General features: G+C 42.0%; 1 protein-coding gene across 1 annotated transcript; it reads right to left on the reverse strand.

Moving 5' to 3' along the window:
* Positions 1 to 975: 975 nt before the first annotated feature.
* On the reverse strand, positions 976 to 9360 carry s100b (S100 calcium binding protein, beta (neural)). Its single transcript, XM_028806961.2, has 3 exons — positions 9240 to 9360; positions 5879 to 6048; positions 976 to 3401 (listed from the first exon to the last, which is right to left on the reverse strand). Exons 2-3 carry the CDS (start codon positions 6014 to 6016, stop codon positions 3252 to 3254), a joined length of 288 nt encoding a protein of 95 aa, XP_028662794.1. The 5' UTR covers positions 6017 to 6048; positions 9240 to 9360; the 3' UTR covers positions 976 to 3251.
* Positions 9361 to 18401: the final 9041 nt, after the last annotated feature.

Below are 18401 nucleotides of genomic sequence, written 5' to 3' on the forward strand. Positions count from 1 at the left end.
GTGCTCCTTTTTGACCAATCAGGTCTGCTAATGAATGGTGTCTGGTGATGCCACCTCTGTGTGGTATCAAATCTCAGTCCAGACTCTCTTAATGTGTAGCTTCTGGCTGGTGGGTTGAGCTGCCCAACTCCATTAGACATTCTGACTCCCTCAGTGCATTTAAGAAGCTTTTGTCTGATATTAGCTGTTAGGTTTTGTAACCCACGAATTGTACCTTGCTTGCATTTCTGTTCTGAGCTCTCCACTTGTAGGGGTCAATTTTTGTACCCTTGTCCTGTAACACCTTCCCCCAAACAGTCCCCCAGATAGACTTCTTTTGGATAAAAGAATCTGCTAAGCAAATAAATGCAAATGTAAATGTCAGCATATGGCGGATTGGCATTCCCTCCCGGTTTGGTGCCTCCCTTGAACCCAGTGCTTCCAGGATAAGCCCCAGTCTGCCCACAACACTGTGACAGGACAGAGAGTTAATCATGTACAGTATATGTAAATCATGTGCTCAGTAATGGCACCCAACCATTTTTTATAATTCAGAGTTGTGTGGGCTGCACCCAAGCAGGATTGAGCACTAGGTGGGAATAATCGCTGGAAGGTGAGCCAGTCCACCGCACCCACACTCATGCACACCGCCACACTCAAGTTCTTCACGTTAACAGTCACTTTGAGTAGAATTATACCAAATAAAAGCTGACTGTGGATGAATGATGAAGCTGCACTTACTCTGTTGTGTTGACTCACTTATGCTTCCTTCCATCGAATGCTATCTCAGTTGTCCTTTCTTGTTGTGTATTGGTAATGTTGATCCCAGCAGGCCATTTTACCCGGTGTGGCAGAATCACATGACAAAACGACTAACTCTGGATCCCAGGTAGTGTTAATCCCAGCTGTCTCTAACCCACCCAAAGAGAATTAAGGCTTTAAAGTAGCGAGTGAACCAAAGAAAGCCATGAGAGAGGCACAAATGGAGAGCCCAACCACAGTGACCATCTTTTATTAATGATCTGAACACATAGCAGCATATGGTACATTGAAAGCACCTCACTGTGCTGAGAGAAGGGTTTCCATGCCTAACCACATTAATGGGGTGCAAGGGAGCTCAGTTGTCAGTGTTACTCAATGTAGCCATTGGGACAGTAAACAAGAAAAAATCCTGGACCCAACTGTGAGCGAGCAGTCACTCTCCAAGTACACCTCAGTGAGCTCAGGGCTCCTCACTAGTCAATGGGGAATGACATCAAAGTCACCTGCTCAGATTTTCTGTACTGACTGCTGAATTAGCACAGGATATTAAATTCATGACGGGGTGACAAATGCAGAAGATCCCAGGAGATGTACTAATGACAATGTGGCTCAAACTCACTTTTCTGTTTTGGATTGAAGAGCGAAATGTCTTATTTTCTTGAATGTATTGGTGTCCAACTATGGAGGTCGCAGAGCCACTACTAGCAGCCTTGAGAGAAGAGCAATGTCCTCAATTCTACAGATAGAACCTATCTGCAACCTTGACTTGTGATCAGTCACTGTGGAAGTGCCTGAAGTGTGAAAGCCCTTCAAAACTGTGGACATGGTGTTTGGTCCAGAGAGACCAATTCTCTGCATGATGCATGCCTGGGCCTTTAAGTGGCCAATGTGAAGCACGCTTTTTATTATTATTATTATTGTTACATACTTAACTGCTACTTCTATCCAAGGTAACATACAAGATCAAAACACATTACAACTGTTCAGAGATTCACAGTGCAGTCTCAGTGTTTAAAGTCCACTGTCTTAGCCACTACACCAGACTGGGGCTTGTGGCCTAGTCGCTAAAATGCTGGACTTTCAAACATGTGGCTGTCCATACATCCCGACTTACTCTGAAGTCCAGGGCCTGTTCAGGCTCAGATGTAAACTGTGACACTGCTGCTGCATACTCCTATGATGGTGTTCATCTTACTGATATCTTATGGGACAAAAAGGTGGACTGAAGGAGTGGTGGTTGATTAGCTATTGTTCTATAGGTTGATCTAAATTCTGCCCCATGCTGCATCTTCTTGCACTCCCCCTTCTTTCCTACTCCTTATGGAGGGTGCCAGGCCTGACAACAGTAGCTCTCTGAGCTGGATGGAGAGGAGTATCCAACACATGTCTTTGTGAAGTGGGCCAGGGAGGAGATTTGAACCCAGTTCTTTTATATTATTACTTCATAGCCTTTTCACTTATTTGTACTTTTTTGCCCCCCATGGGTTGGCAGCAGAGTTACACAGCTAGGACCCACCTTTAGCTCCTGTGGCGACCAAAGGTGAGAACTTCTGGTTTCTGTCACATCATGTCATCACACTTCATTTTCAGTTGTTCCTTCTAAATTTGTTAGCTAAAAATTACCAAAAGCTAAAGTAATAGTGGATTAGCAGTTTACAATCTGGGGTCCACAGGTACTGGTGTCGCTAATTGTAGGCCCTGGACAGCCCCAATCCTACCCTTTGTGGTTTTGATTTGTCTTCTCTATTAAGTTACACACTATGTTAGAGGAGAGCTGATCAGTGGGCAACTGGCCTCCACTGTCTGAGTGACTACCATGCTGGCTTTGTGTGGCACTTTATTCATTTTCATCTAATATTACATCATTTTTATTTTGACTTTTGTTGGCTTGTCATCATTTCCCTGAATTTGCAGACACCACATCAAAGTTTGAATAGATTGAATTTCGACTTCAGTCTATTCATCATTCTTTCATTTTTTAAAATTTGTTCATTATTTTTTTTATGGTAGTGGAGGGCAAGTGCTTATATAGTCAGACTACTTTAATTTGATTTGGATGATGGCGTCACTCACTGCCCAGCATTCCTGTAAAAGAGAAAATTATGGATCTAATCCAACGAAAGCTGTTTGGCATTGAGATTTTTCCAATCACAATCATCAGGGGACTTCTATAAGAGGTTACGGGGCTCTCCAAGAAAAGCCTTAGAAATTCTACCATTAGGACATGTGCTTGTCTAATCACAGGCTGTGCTAACAGGTACAGCAGAGCACCTGTGGAGAAGCTTGTGAAGACTGGATGCCATTGTGTGTGTGTGTGTGTGTGTGTGTGTAAGTAATTAAGTGCTTGGTTAAAATGAAACCAGCCACCATTGCACCCCAAGATTCTGGGATTGCCCTTCCCTGCTCCATATAGACCCCAAGAGTGACGGACACTTTTCAGGCTAAAGCCGGTACAAGGTTAACATCTGCAAGGCATTGCGTTTTCAAGGGAACCTTCAGAGAGCAGGCCATTACTCGTCCTCATGATGCTCAAAGAACTCGTGGCACGCAATGGTAACCATGGCAACGAAGGTCATGAACTCCTGAAAGTCGCATTCAGAGTCACCATCCGCATCCAGCGTCTCCATTAAGTGGTCCACTGTGGCCTGGTCTTTGACTTGCTGCAAGAGAACAGAAAGGTTTCTTTTTTAGAGTCCACTTGAGGTAGGCATTAAAGGCTCTCTGAGAGCAACTTGGGGAGTTTTCAACTGTCTATGAAAGGAATAACATCACATTTTGTATTTCAATATTATCAAGCCTGTTCTTAAAACATAATATTTTGGATGCTGGTTTTGATTTATTGCATCACACGAAGGCCATTCCATCAGCATTCACTCTTGCCTGGCAGTTGTCACATTTGTTTGGCTAAATTCAGAGTTCAGTACTGACGGAGCTGTCTGGTAAAGTTTTCTGCACTTGACATTTCAAGCCATCCTATCCAGACTCTATCTGATTTTGTTGAGCGTTCTGTGAGTCAAGGCAATCAGTAAGTCTTTATGGGATTTCTTATCCCTGTAATGGGGAGAAAGCCAGAGCTGTTTAACTACACAGGGCCTTCTTATCACTTTATTTTGTAAAACAAACTTGCTCTTAGTTTTGGGGATTCTCACTTACTGATAGAACTTGACTATGAAGTCAAGGTTGGAGTTTGCATGGCTTTACCCTACCGCAGTCTAAATCAGTTCACCATGAAGGTGACTTGCAGCCTTTGCATGGTTAAGAGGATCACACTTTTTTTATCAATTATTTTCATATGGCTTCAAGGACAACCACTTTAGACTTGAAGGACATTAAAATATATATAGTCCTGCGGTGGGTTGGCACCCTGCCCGGGATTGGTTCCTGCCTTGTGCCCTGTGTTGGCTGGGATTGGCTCCAGCAGACCCCCGTGACCCTGTGTTCGGATTCAGCGGGTTGGAAAATGGATGGATGGATGGATATATATATATATATATATATATATATATATATATACACACACTAGGGGGTTCGCCCTCTGCTTGCTTCACTCGTCAAACCCCCCAGGCTGTGCTATACGCCAGCCTACTTTGTGTCTCTGCTGCTCGTGTTGTGAAGAGGGGGGCTGAACGCACCCCAAGGAGATGCAGTCGCTCCTCTGAAACCCCCTCTTAAATGGTGATACATTAGGAAACAAATAGTTCTTTTTTTTTTACCTCCTCTTTGCTCGATCAGCTGCTGTTGCCGTGCCGTGTGATCTGCATGTCCCGTAGCATTCTGAACATTTAAAAGCCTGTACAGCAGCTGTCCTACTCTTTGTCTTTTATTTCCGGCCCCGGGCATGGTTTAATCTTTTGGCACAAAGTCTCGTCTCGCGGGACATGAGTTCTTGATATTTTTTAGTTTATAACTTAAAAAAGGAATAGGAATCTGAATATCTAACAACATTACATTAAAGTTTGATAAATTCTGAAAAGAATGACACCAAACATATATATGTAGGTTTTAAAATAAGCCTGATTTAAAGCGTGACATAAAAACGTTGCACAAAATCGTTGCACTTTTAGGCTTAGGATTTTATATATATAGAGTAGATTTATGTATATTATATTGGTATATAATATTGGTGTTTTTTCTTCAAACATGGCATGTGTAAACTATTTTACAATATGTGTGTAATCACAAAACCCAGATCAATACTGAACAAATATCTCGGCTTGAAAAATGGATGCATTCAATCTTTTTAGTTTTTAAGGCTTTAGTTTTCTCAGTTTACCTGTTCCCCATTAATTCTAATGTAAAATGACAGTGCGGGAAGAATTTATAGAAAATGCAGGACTTTCAAACACAATTTCATGTGGCAAATGCAAATATTCCATGTTTGTGAAGCAGTAGTAGGGTGTTGTACCGTGTTTGCCATTATGGATGCAATGAGAAGTCAAGACATTACTTCTTGTCTGAAGAAAGGGCCTGAGTTGCCTCGAAAGCTTGCATAGTTAGCCAATAAAAGGTGTCATTTTGCTTGACTTCTCATGTTTGTGAAGAAATAACTTTGACTTGAAAAGTACTAAACTTAGCCTTTAATTTCTTGTAGATTGAAAGGGTCTCCTGATATTTCCCTTCTACGATTTCTGGGAGAACAATCAGGTGCATTTAATCAGGCGTTATGATGAGTGGTCCGTGGCGCAGGGTGGCTTTTGAAATAAATAATCCTCAAGTGCAGGACTTCAAATGGGTGTTGGTGTGAGCAGGCATGGTGCACTCCATGGTTAATTGAGGTACCTGGCCGACCGTACCGTGTGTGGAGGTAAATGGATTGGTTGGGCGCATCAGCTGCTCACTGGATGGAGCAGCTTGTCACATCTGTACCCAATTAGAGATGAACAATAAAAAGGGGCCTTCACAGCAATAAGAGGAGGGGGAACTTCAGTGGAGCAAGTAAGCTCAGGCAAGGAGAGGAGATGGAAGCCTTGTTCTACCAGCTGGTGGCCAGGCATATGTTTTTACATTGCAAGTTATGGTTGCTTGCATGCTGTGGCTCATCGTTTAGGGACTGCAATAAGAAACAACCAGCAGCACCTACTGCACACCTTTGAAGGTTCTTGTGTATCACTTTGTGGGCTTGTGTGCCATTACTCACCCCCAGGAATCCGGACAGCTCATTGTTAATAAGATCCTTAAGCTCAGATTTCTTCAACTTGTGTTTATCTCCTTCTTTTCCGGAGTATTTGTGGAAGGTCTCGATGGTGGTAATCATACAAGTCTCCAGATCTGACATGATGACGATGATGATGATGCACTGGTAAAAATCTAGAAAAACACAACCAACACTTTATTTTACATTGCACCATTCTACAGTGCCACCCATTCCAAGACGCTTTTCCATAGCAACTATTTATTTATACACATTTTTAGAGTTGGTGCCCAGGTAGATTAAGCAACTTGTTCAATGTGAACTTATGAGATGAGGCGAAGCAGTCCAGGCTAAGTATAGCAAGAAGCTGAAAAGCTGGGGGTCTCTTTCCTCCTGTTAGGCTTTCTATCAGTCCTGCAGCCTGTCGGGAGAGCTTTCAGTAGAGACTGATGTGGCTTACTAGCACTGTGCGCCCTTGGGCCCTTCACATTGGTTTGCCTGATGTCTGTTCTACCGCACTTTGACTTACCCAAAAACAATGTATCCGGCATCTGTCAGCACAACGAGTTGACGGCTTGGCTAATCCTGGTCATACAGGGGTGGTCTGAAGCTTTTGAGTAGAAACACAATGTAAAGCCCAAGACTTCAATGAGAAAAGATCAGAACTGGAGCAACAGGTATGGACAGTGTAGTGTTACTCTTTAATATCCAATCCTTGACCCTAAATTTGCTGATTTTCCACCATATAAAATACAGTAATTACTACAAGTGCTTGAATAATCTTTGTTGGAAGGCATTGTCACTTTTAAAAGTTAATTTAATTCACATTGACTGGCAATGTTATTTCCTGTTCTGTTTGGAGGTCAGTCTTTTTGCTAGTGAGATGCTAAGCTTCATTTCCACTTTTCACTTCATTCTGCATTGTCTCCAGACCCTGCACTAATCACCAGCATTTATCTCGCCCATCACCCCTTGTTCTTTCCATTTAAAAAAATCAATAAGCATGCCGCATTTGAAAAATCAATCCAAGAAATTCATATTGCGGCCAAGATCTTCTGATTTTTTTATTGATCCACGAGTCTGATCCCACTGATGCTGCTGCACTTGATTTTCTTTTTCCTTGATTTAACACTAAATTACAAAAGCCTTACTGGAAGGACCCCCCCCGTCTGCTAATATTCTGTGTGCACCTAAGACAGCCAGTCCTTCATACAAACACAGTATATGCCATCTTGAAAAAGCTTTCTCGGGTCACTTATGTGGCAGCTTTGATTTGCACTACTTGGGGACATTCTGAAGGTCCTGTCGTGACTATTATTAAAAACCCTTCACACGTTCTCATACATAATGTTTAGACGTTAGGCCTCCCAAGTCACCGCGGTGAGGTGCACAAGACAGAGGGCCAGAAGCAAGGCACTCAGATATTTCAGGACCATTTTGGTTTTGCCAGGGAATTTAAAGCTGCCTTCCACTAACAGGTCACCATGGAGGACACTTTAGTCCAGGGGTCCCCAACTCTGATCCCGGAGGGTCACTGTGGCTGCAAGTTTTCATTCTAACCCTTTTGTTAATTGGTGACTTATTAATAATTAATTAGTGGCTCATTTTGTATCTCGTTATTGTTTGGCTGCTAATTAAGGAAAGGAGTGACAATTAAGAGGTCCGAGTGTTAAATAACAAGTCAATTAAAATGAAGGCAAAAGAGCAGCAACAACTGGTCACTAGTTAAGAAAAGGGTTAGAATAAAAACCTGTAGCTACAGTAGAGCTGCAGGGCTGGAGCTGGAGACCCCCTGCTTTAGTGTAAATGTAGTCAGTTTCACAATAAACACATTTTACTGAGCTGTGCCATGTCCGCTCTCTTTAATTTCTTTAAGGACTCAGTTTGTTTAAAAGCTTCACTTTGTTTTCAATCCTGCCTTCTGAAACGTATCTATAATGTTTACTTTTCAGGTGAAAATACTGACCATCCATCGTCCATCCAGGCCCCTTCATTCATTTAACAGATCACCGCGTGCCAAGGTGGTAACTTATTATCGAGAACGTGCCAGCCACAGAGCACAGTCACCTGCCTAGACACTGCCAACGTGGATTCATGAATCAACCTAAGAGGTGCGTCAAGGGGATTATCAGAGAAAACAGAAAAATGAATGGCAACAGAGCACACTGCACACAGATAGATGTGAACCCATGGCGGTAGACCACCGCACTGCCCATGAAGCATTACGTTAGTGGAAGGTATGAAAACAGTTCACTGTTAGCAACAACATCATGTTTAACCCTTTGAACTGATCCCTAGTGTTCTGGACCCGCTGGAGGGACCAAACAATAATGTCAAATGTAAAAAGACGTTGCACAAAATCATCCATTTCCTCATGTCAGTGTTTTGCTGTTAAAATTCCATATTGCAAAGCCTGAAACCACAATGCAATGTCTTTCTTTCTTCCCTCAAAGATGGATGAATTGCTGTATCACAGCAACACCTTGCCCCCAGTGCCCCCCACCCCCCCATGGCTTTATTGAACAATTTGACATCCCATATTCCATTTTCTATCTTCTTCATTTCACAATATTATGATTTTCTTGGATAGGACATTTTTAAAACTTGCAACAACTGGTGTAATTTGGATGCACTGTAGAATTTCTTTACCAGCTACATAGAGTAAGATCTGCCCTTCAAAATGAGGGACAGCCCAGGGGTCTTCAATGGTGAGTACGCCTGCTATGGATACTTTTTCTAATACAGTAAACAGCGGAGCAAAAGAATCTCGATTTTTGTGTTGCTTCAAAACAGTAAAACTAGAAATGCTACTGGTAGATGTTTCAAAGCATGGTGTCTGAGTGTTCCTGACACATTCACTGACACTTTTGTCGTTGTTTGGAAGCTTGTTCCAACAGCATTGCAAATAAGAAAAACATTCAAAGTACATTTCTTTTTAAAACATTACTGGACTTTGCAACTTATTCTTCTGTAACTTATGTGTACCACAGAACTCATTCTCCAGTTCGGAAAGAGAAATGTCTGACCGTTACTTTGAGGAGTAGAACCTGAACATCGAGTGATAGCCAATTAAATCAAAGTAGCGGACAATGGTCATAAATGAGGCTGCGTTTAAAGGGTTAAAAGACCACAACAGATTCTAAAAGAATCACATTACACCTAAAAATGATGAACTCCAAGGAACTAACATATCCCTTACGATGCCTGCTGTGCACATTTCTTCAGACTCCAACAGAAGTTTGCAGCTCAAAGTGCCCCCTTCTAGAATGTTCTTAAATGAAACGCAGAGTAATCCCGCTGCACCTTTCTGTGCTAGAATTAACAAAAGTGAATGCCCAGAAAAGTGAGAACAGGGCCCGTTTCTTACCTTCAGCAGACAGAGCAGAGACGTCCAGACGGAATGCAGAGCTCTGCCAAAGAGCCGCCTTTTATAAGTCGGGTGGGCAGTCGGTTGCCATTTACAGACGCAGCACTGCCGCAGCCTTGGCAGCCAAGTCGTCTGCACTCACTTTCTGCTGAGCTGTCCTCCCATGCGCCTTAGAGACCGTGACTTCATGCTGAGGGCTAGGCGGGGGGGGGGTATTCTGAACGGCTTTCTCATTTGTGCAATGATAAACAATTGCTGCTTCTTTCACAGGAATTAGTCTATTGATGTTTTGTTGAAAACATACCACGCTCATGTTTATAATATTACATTTATATTGAGATGGACAGTGGGCATGGGTGGGCCTCCTGGCCAGGATGGGGTAAGGGGAGGTCAGCCCTTCAAAGGCATAAGAAAGGCAGAAGATGCCAGTGGCATCCAGAAAGAGTTGGACCAAAAAACAATACCTGGCCAGGAGTCTAGTGTGGCAGAAGAACAAGAGGAGACAACCTGGCAGGGTGATGCCACCTGTAAAGATGTCCACAAAGCATGCTGGGAACTGTAGTCCCATAGGGCAGCTTTCTGGGTTCCATGGGGACCACCATGGGTGCTTTATAGGACTTCCGATTGACCCAGAAGCGCTTCCATCGGGTTATGCCCTAGCAGCGGAAGTACTCCAGGGTCCAAGATAAAAGGAGCCACTCACCCTCATCCAGGCGAGTTGGAGTTGGGTGGAAGGAGGACGAAGCTGACCTGAAGGAGTGCAAGGTGAGATATAAAAAAGAGAAGGAGAACAACACGAGTGTTTTGTTACTTTCAAAGCATTTGTAAGGTTCTTTATTGTAATAAAACTTGTGTCTCATGCATGGGCTGCTGCAACGGCCCCTACTGGTCACAATGTCTCATGAGAACAAATATAAAAGCCTGCGGTAGAAACCGAGCACTACAACTGCATATGGCAATTCCCGCTTATCGTCTGCTTTGGGTTTGCAGGCTCTCCTTGGGTTTAAAAGTTTACTACCAAGTTAATTTAATTCCCTAACACTTTCCAAAGCCATGTGCATGTGATGGTAAGGAAGAAACCCCCAGGATGAGACAAAGGTACAAATCAAATTTTCAAAATCGTAAAGAGAAAGACATTTTAATGAAGTTTAATCATGGATCAGTGTCAAAGATGTCCTTCAGGTTATACAGACGTAGACTCCTTCTACAGACAGAATGATATTTTCAGTTTACAGTCAGTAAGAATTGTTTTAATTTTTCTGTGCTTAATCTACAGAAACTGTTTTATACAAAATATCATTTTGGAGAAGGTGTCATAAATGATAGAAACGTCCAGAATATCTTTGAGTTTTGTGTGGAAATAAATATGAGTGTTTTCTACATATTAGTGTAATAATAATCTGGTCAAAGGACAACACTGCATAAACGAAGAGAACAAAAACACAGAAGGCAAGTGTGGGAACACAACAAGTTCCGAGGCCTGGGAGTGGTTGATGATGCAAGAGCATAGCGGTGTGCTATTTGGGTTCATGGACACCTCAACTCTATCTTCATTGTATCTGAAACTCCAGTTCCTCTTCCTCAGCTAGGTCTTCTAAACTGACCACAGTGGAAGGTCAATTAGAAATGGCTGGATGAGCACCGCAGCAGCACTGTAGTTAAACTGAGATGATGAATCCTGAGACAGTCAAGTAACAGGGGGCGTTTCATGTTCCTTGAGTGGGTAGTTGACATTCCTCTTAAAATTTTTTATCTGAATGCATTGGACTGCTCAGTTTAGCATATCTTGTGTCTCCACGTGCCGTTTTGTCAATTCTTTATAAAGTAGAATTTTTGGTTGTTTTAATGTTATGTCTGTGACAAGATATCTATTATAAAAAAAAATCCTACAGAGAAACAGTATGGCGTCAAGATGTGATCTTCACGTTAAGATCACGGAAGACACTTAAAAGACCTGCGAGACTAAAGAGACTGGCCACAGAGCGTCTCGCAGGGACCTTAAACATGAGACTTTGTGCCAAGAGATTGACCCAGGACCGTCTCGTGATGACATAGAACATGAGATTCTTGCAAGACACGCCCTACTTACAACCAAATAAGAGCAAGGGGCGGGCAACACACTCAGTCCTGTTTTGGCTTTGAGCCCACACAGATCCTGGGCTCTCAGCTCATATAAAGCATATAAGGACAATACGTTATAGATGAAACGTAGATGACTAAGCGAAGAAGAAAGAGCAGCGCGGAGAAAAGAGACTCAAAAGCGTTGGAGAGACAAAAAAGAAAAAGAATAATCTAGGTTCAAATTCAGAAAATAAGGAAAGTAATTATCAGCCTGGAAAAAGTGGAATTGAAAAAAAAAGCACGTTCAATCCGGACATTGGCGCTATACACATGCAGAGCAGGTTAGAGATTATGAAAGCCATAGAATTTGAAAGGCTCAAAAAAAAACGTTGGCGCGATACACATGTGGAGAAAGTTAAAGAATATGAAAGTAGGAAAATTAGAAAGTATAAAAAAAGAAAGTAAAGATCGCAGTAGCGCAAATAAACGGAAATTTTTACTCGAAAAAGGGAAAATAATCACCACGGGCCAGGTATCATTAAAACAAAAGCAGGAAAAAGCGAGGTCAGAAATAAAAGAGTAGAAAACAAAGTAAAACGTCATAAAGAGGTTAAAAAACAAGGGGGCCAAATGATAATGGAAACTGGAATTCAAAAGCCTCAAAAAAAACGTAGGTGCGAAACACATGCAGAGCAAGATACAGAATATGAAAGCAGAAAAAAATGACTGTCAAAACAAAGAAAGTAAACATTGCATTAGTGCAAAGAAAGAGAAATTATTACTCGGAGAAATAACTAAAAGGTGAATAGAGATCAAATATATGGACACAGGTGATATGTCAGAAGTATGTAAATATTGTAAGGTTGTGAAGTTTAAGTCAGAGAATTTCAAAAACGTGTTTTACCTCACATGCATTTATTGGTTACTTTGCAAAAAAAATTATTAACTGCTGATGATGTACAGTAGATCACTTTGTCTGTGCTGAAATTCCAAACAGGGAAACCTATCCTGAATTATGGTACAAAGTCATTAAACACATGTCTCACTGACCTCATTAAAAAGATTCAGCATGTTGGGACTCGAAAGATTCCAAATATTGTTTTTACAGAAGTTCAGAAATAAAAGTGAAACTAATGAAATAGCAACAATTAAAAAAAAAATCATAAAAGTTTATATCCAGAAAACAAAAATGGGGGTTGGCGAGCGAAGCAAGCAGGGGGCGAAGCCCCCTAGTTCTTTGATATTTTCTAATTAATACTTATAAGCAAGCGAAATGTCAAGTCCAACACTTGATATCCTAACCATCGAATTGATCTTCACTGACTCCGTAAGTTGCAAGAGAGAAGCAGAAGCAAATGGCTCACTTTAAAGTGCCAGAGATGATCAAGAACTGGATAAAAAGTTCACCAAAAAGCTCAACCCGTGAATTAAAAGTGTGTATTTATGCTACCTAGAGATATTCAAGTGGAACACATCTGAACATTCAATGGAAATTGTTAAGGGTCTACAATACAAGTTCAGCCACATCAGAACCTAAAACACTTGATCAGTGTATTTGTACTTTAACTGTTTGTCATGTACCCTTTTGAGATGATAAAAGATATTAAGTATTTTTTATGTTACCCATCAGCATTTAGACATCATCAGATAGGCTGGAGGGTATGGAAACTTACTATCTGCCTTTCTGATGTTTCCCATCCATACCAAGGATACCTTCAACTGCTGAGATGCTCCATTTATTTTCTTAGTTGGCGCACAGCAACAGAAAAAAATATTCTTATGATGGTCATGCAGTGAAACTTCAAGAAACTGTCAACTAAACACAAAAGTCACTGTGCCCAGATCTGCATTGGGCTAATGAACAGCTCTGGCTGTAACAGAGCCAAAGCAGGAAGCCGCTTGCTGAAAAAAGGGTCTATGGCTTCACATAATGTGTCTTTGTCCTCTCTATTGAAGCACTTTTCACAGAAAGCTTCTGTTCTTTTGAAACACTGTGGCCTGTATGATTAAATGGGTCTGGCTTATCAAAATGTAAAATAATGTCTCCAAGATGTTGACAGCATTCCACAACAAAATTTAAGATCTGCAGACTGTATACCTGGGTGTCCCTCCCGAGAGCACATTAGCTTACATGTGGCAGTCAGATGACAATACGAGGTCAGAATGAGTTTCCTGACCAACACGCGTCCCGAGTGATCCTCTGACTTGCTGCAAGTGCTGCTGTATTGGTGGCAGCTTCCAAAACCACAACAAAAGCATGGATGTGAGTTAATCTTGTCAGCAAAGCTTGCAGGCATCAGATGGCTGGAGTCTTAGCCTGGAAAGTGTCCCACTGCTTTGAAAGATATCCTGCCTGGTTCAAGTGGCCAGTGATGAGAACTCAGACAAATAAATGGCCATAGACCAGTAACCATAATATCTCACAATGTGAACTTCCTGGAAAGGCTTGCACTCAACCACCTTCAGCCCCAGGGGAAAACAGCAGTGGGCCTCATGCAGTTTGCTTATCAGGTACACATTGGGACGGGTGATGTTGCAAATGTAGTTGCTACTTGGCGTCTATTCCTGCCTGAATAAGGTGAGCAGCTATATGAGGATCACCATACAATCTTTGCTGCAGGGAGATAAGCTAAAATCAGTAAAGATGGATGCCCCCTGAGTGCCTTTGATTATGGACAACTTGTTATGCAGATCACAGTTTCTGAGTTTACAGAGGTGTGTGTCAGATCTGGTGGTCACACAGTCCCACCTATTTTGCTATCCCTTCCTGTTCACCCCATGCACGTTGGATTTAAAACACAAATGTGAGATCTGCCACCTTGAAAAACTCTGCAATCATGGGGTGGACGATGAAGAGGTCTGGTGAATGAATTTGTTCATCTGTAGCTTCGGAATTAGCAAAGCCAATGAAATCGTGGTGGACTTCAGGAAGAGCTAGGCTACCCTGACTCTAGTCGTCATCGTGGAAGGAAGATTTGAGGTGGTTTGGACAGGAAGTTGGATGTGGTTGGAAATATAGCAGCTATATACGAAAGAGCCAGAGTCAACTTTGTTCCCTGAGGGTACCATAGATCTTTTGGTTTTGGTGGAATATTTCAGCTGCTCTTGTTTTTGCAAGTCTACTCATTCATACAGGGGTAGTAACACATCCTTCTCTAATTGGCGTAGTCCACTTTAGTGCGGTAAGCCCATATACTGTCTGACCAGAGAGTCCTTGTCTGCTCTCCTGCCGGACACAACACCTCTCAATTGTATTTGGGAGGTCTTGTTAACATTGTGATCAAATTCCCTTTTATAGCAATCGTATTCTTGGGACAAACAGGTGGGGTGGTTTCCTGTTGCCTTCCTTACTAGTATGACTGGAGTTTTCCTTCTCCTAGATCAGGGGTCGCCAACTCCAGTCCTGGAGGACCACCGTGGCTGCAGGTTTCCATTCTAACCCTTTTCTTAATTAGTGACCTGTCTTTGCTGCTTTCTTTCTTTTGAATTAATTTTTAATTGACATGTTCTTGAAGACTCAGACCCCTTCATTGTTTCTTCTTCCTTAATCAATAATGAGATATAAAATGTGCCAAAACAACTGGTGTCCATCACACAATATCTGAAAATAAAGAAAGGTGAACGTCTCAGGAATGTCGATCTGCTCAGGTCCTCAAAACATTTTAACTGTGCTCTTGAGAAAATCAATAATTTTGGAAATGTCTGCTAATGTACCACGAGAGCAGCAACAAGCCACGAAATCAAAGAACGAGTTTAATTAACGACAAGAATCGGCACCTCATTAACCAACTGGTTGGAGTGAAATTGGTTGGAGTTTGAGGCCCTGACTTTGTTGGTCTTCTGTTGGTTCTCTCATTTCACAGTTCATTTCTATTTTGGTGCCATTTAAGGAAAGAAGTGAAACAATGCAGAAGAATGGTGAAGAAATTCAGGAGAACAAATCTTACAAAAGCAATTCAATTAAAGTGAATTCACATGGGTAACGAGAGTGGTGAAGATTTGAGTAGAAGCATGTCTTATTGAGTGGAGGACCACCTTGACGAGGTAACAGCCAACTACAGCCAATAGCAGAACTAGTACCCTGTCTAAGCAAGTAATGGCTGGTTAACTGCAAGGTGGAAAGAGTTGGGTGCCTACCACCTTATTAGCCCAAGATTGCAAGAAATTGCCCCAACCCTTCCATAGAAAGATGGCATTGAACAACAACATTAATCCCTGAGGGGAAATTGTCTTTTCGCATGACCTTAGGGGGTCAGAGTGCAGGGTCAACCATTGTACAGCACCCCTGGAACAATTTTCAGTTTAAGGGTCTTGACCAAGAGGCCAACAGAATAGGATCCTTTCTGACAGTAACGGAATTTGAACCGACAACCTTCCAGATAACAGCGCAGACCCCTCAGAGCCACCACTTCGCCTATGTACCCTCATACTCAGAAGGAGGACAATTTGAAATCCTCACGTAACCTTAAATGCATTTGTTCAGGCATGGGGAAGGAAAGCAAGGTGGAAAGTCCACATGGACAGTGACCTACCACCAAATTACTAATTTCTATCTATGTAGCTGTTTGATTTTGAGTGTATTATGGGTAGTTTTTGTCTGTTGGCTGCCACGACACTGCACTTTGCCCTTGGGATTAATAAACTATATATTTATCAATTTCTAGTAACTACACTACAACAACAATGTATTTTTTATATAGCCCAGCATCACACAAGGAATGCCATGATGGGCTTTAACAGGCTCTGTTTTTTGGCAGCTTCACAGCCTTGGCTCTTTGTAGGAAAAAAATGGAAGAAATCTTGGGAAAAGCAATTCAGTGAGAGACCCCCACCTCAGAAATACAATAAAATAGTACAAAGTACTTTGCTCTTACACAACGCTTCTCACCAAGTGCAGACAACAGTGTCCCATTCTGGTTGACAGCAGCCAACATGAAGTACTCCCTTAAGGACGGGCACCACACAGACTTTTTTTGTTCAAGTGTCATCAGTGTGGTGTGAGTTGTGTGGCCGTAGTGAAGAGGTGAGATTTTAATACCCCTGATGGCTAGTTATTGTCAATACAGACCAATGTCAATTTCCTATTATCAACTGATGGCTCCTCTTTCGGAGTATTCCATCTGTTCAGAACAAATGGCCACCTCTGATAAGCTTGGCTCAGCACTCTAAGCAGTTCACTCCATGACAGACCTTAAATTCATTCTTCAAGGGAATCAGTCATCAACAAAAACAGCATCACTACTGTTATCACCACTCTTACAATTATTACTAATAACCAAATTTAAGGGGGGAAAATGAAGTGACTCTGCCATAAAAGACAGATATCTGATGAAGATAATACTCAGACAAATGGAGCCACACTACCAAAAGCTGCTGATGCTGCACACATCTGGCAAAGTCCAAGTTGTACAAAAAATGTACATACATCTATAATAACGAGCAGCCCAATGTCCCAAACTTGTGAGTGTGTAATATTTTATGTTGTAGTGTTTCAGCGCTCCAAAATATGTCTGTTTGCCAACTTGGGTCACTTGCTGAAGTACAAGCATTTGTGAATTGGCAGCTGACTGGGCGCTCTTGTTTGTGCTAAGCTATGGCCTCAAAGGGAATGAGATAATTATTCCCCTTTTCTGTCTACTTGGCTTCCTACTTCCCCAGTAGCCCCCTGCCCCTTGGGCGTCTTTTCAAAAGACTGAAAGCAACTCAATCTTTGTGACTCACCTTCTGGCAGCACACTCTAAGGGGCTCGGCAGCTCTGCTCCAATCACTTTGCCCATTTCATGGCCAATCAGAGCGCTTGCATTGTCACCACCAAAACAAATCTCTGACCTTTGCTTATGTCGCTTTTATCCCCTTCTCTGTTTTTTTAAGTCTCCATGGTATCCAATGCAAATGAAACCGAGAACAATAGCGCTTCAAGCTAAAACACGCCAGCCGTTCACCGACACTGTCATCTATCTAATAATCTATTACCTTACACATAAGGGAAACTGAGCAATAAACAAATGTTGATCTTACAGCTCATGGTTTCTAGAAGTTTCCAATTGTGACCATACATGGGGCAGTCTTACTAACAATAGTGAGCACACCTCTCTTATTCCTGTGCATCTTCTGAAGAGACTCTGGTCTCCGCTCTAATCCTGTCCTCTTAAACATCTCACCATTGTGCTGCTTTTGGGTTAGGATTTGGCTAACCGTTGTGTTTCCGAGCTGTTTTAAGATTGAGCAGGGACTCTCCTGTTATTTTTTTATTCTTGCCAAGCCTAATCAGATGTCTCTTATAGTTTCCCTAAATCAAATCAGTGTAGCCAGGCTTTCCTTTTCCTGGAGTTTGATTTGGTATCTCTGAGAGGGACACTGAGAGGCAGTCTCATGAGGGCCATATGCCAGACTACGTCTACCGTCAACCTTCTAGATCATCGTGAAAGTGAGGCCTCCTACAGTCTGGTTCAGAGATGGCTGTGAGAGTCTTCTTCTCAACTTCAGGATTGTCACTTAAACAAACCAGGCCTTCCTTCAGCTTTGTGAGGATGGTGAGCAATGGTATGGAATGCATACTGTCCACCTTTCAAACCTTAGTGAAAACAATAAGGGGCTCCTGGCCATTCCCTCCTTGTTGTGAGCATGGCCAGGTTATCCATGCAGACTATTAAATTGTGCAAGTGCACCAGATATTGCTATCCAACTGGGGTGAGTTTAATTACAACGCCGCTCCTCCACTTTCTGGAGAATGGTGAGAATACTTTTGATACTTGTGCAGATTTAGGAGTACCACCATTAAACTTTCATATTGGACAAGTGACTTGAGTTACAGCTGCTTTTGGACAGTTAGGTCTTGTCATGATTCTGAGTGGTTTTTTTTTCATCATTCTGCATAGGTTTCATCTTTAAAAGATATTTTGTGCAGTTTTGGCACATATTGATTTTGGTTTTGTGAATGCTGTTTTTATTGTTCTTTTGCTTACATCACTGCATTGTCTTTTTGGATTTCTGTTTAGTTCATGGAAAAAGGCAATTTTTTGTAGTGCTGATATTATGAGTTGGGTACAGCCACCTTATTTACTGTTGCTATGATTATCGCCAGTCATATGACAATGATGT

The sequence above is a fragment of the Erpetoichthys calabaricus genome, chromosome 8 (assembly GCF_900747795.2).
Source record: "Erpetoichthys calabaricus chromosome 8, fErpCal1.3, whole genome shotgun sequence".
Lineage (NCBI taxonomy): Eukaryota > Metazoa > Chordata > Cladistia > Polypteriformes > Polypteridae > Erpetoichthys > Erpetoichthys calabaricus.

What these genes read in the sequence shown, in the direction of transcription:
- s100b (XM_028806961.2), bottom strand. Translation starts at nt 6,016, where the DNA reads ATGTCAGATCTGGAGACTTGTATGATTACCACCATCGAGACCTTCCAC. An exon ending in AGCTGTCCGGATTCCTGGGG is followed by an intron (nt 3,402 to 5,878) that starts GTGAGTAATGGC and finishes GTTCTCTTGCAG; the next exon opens with CAAGTCAAAGACCAGGCCAC.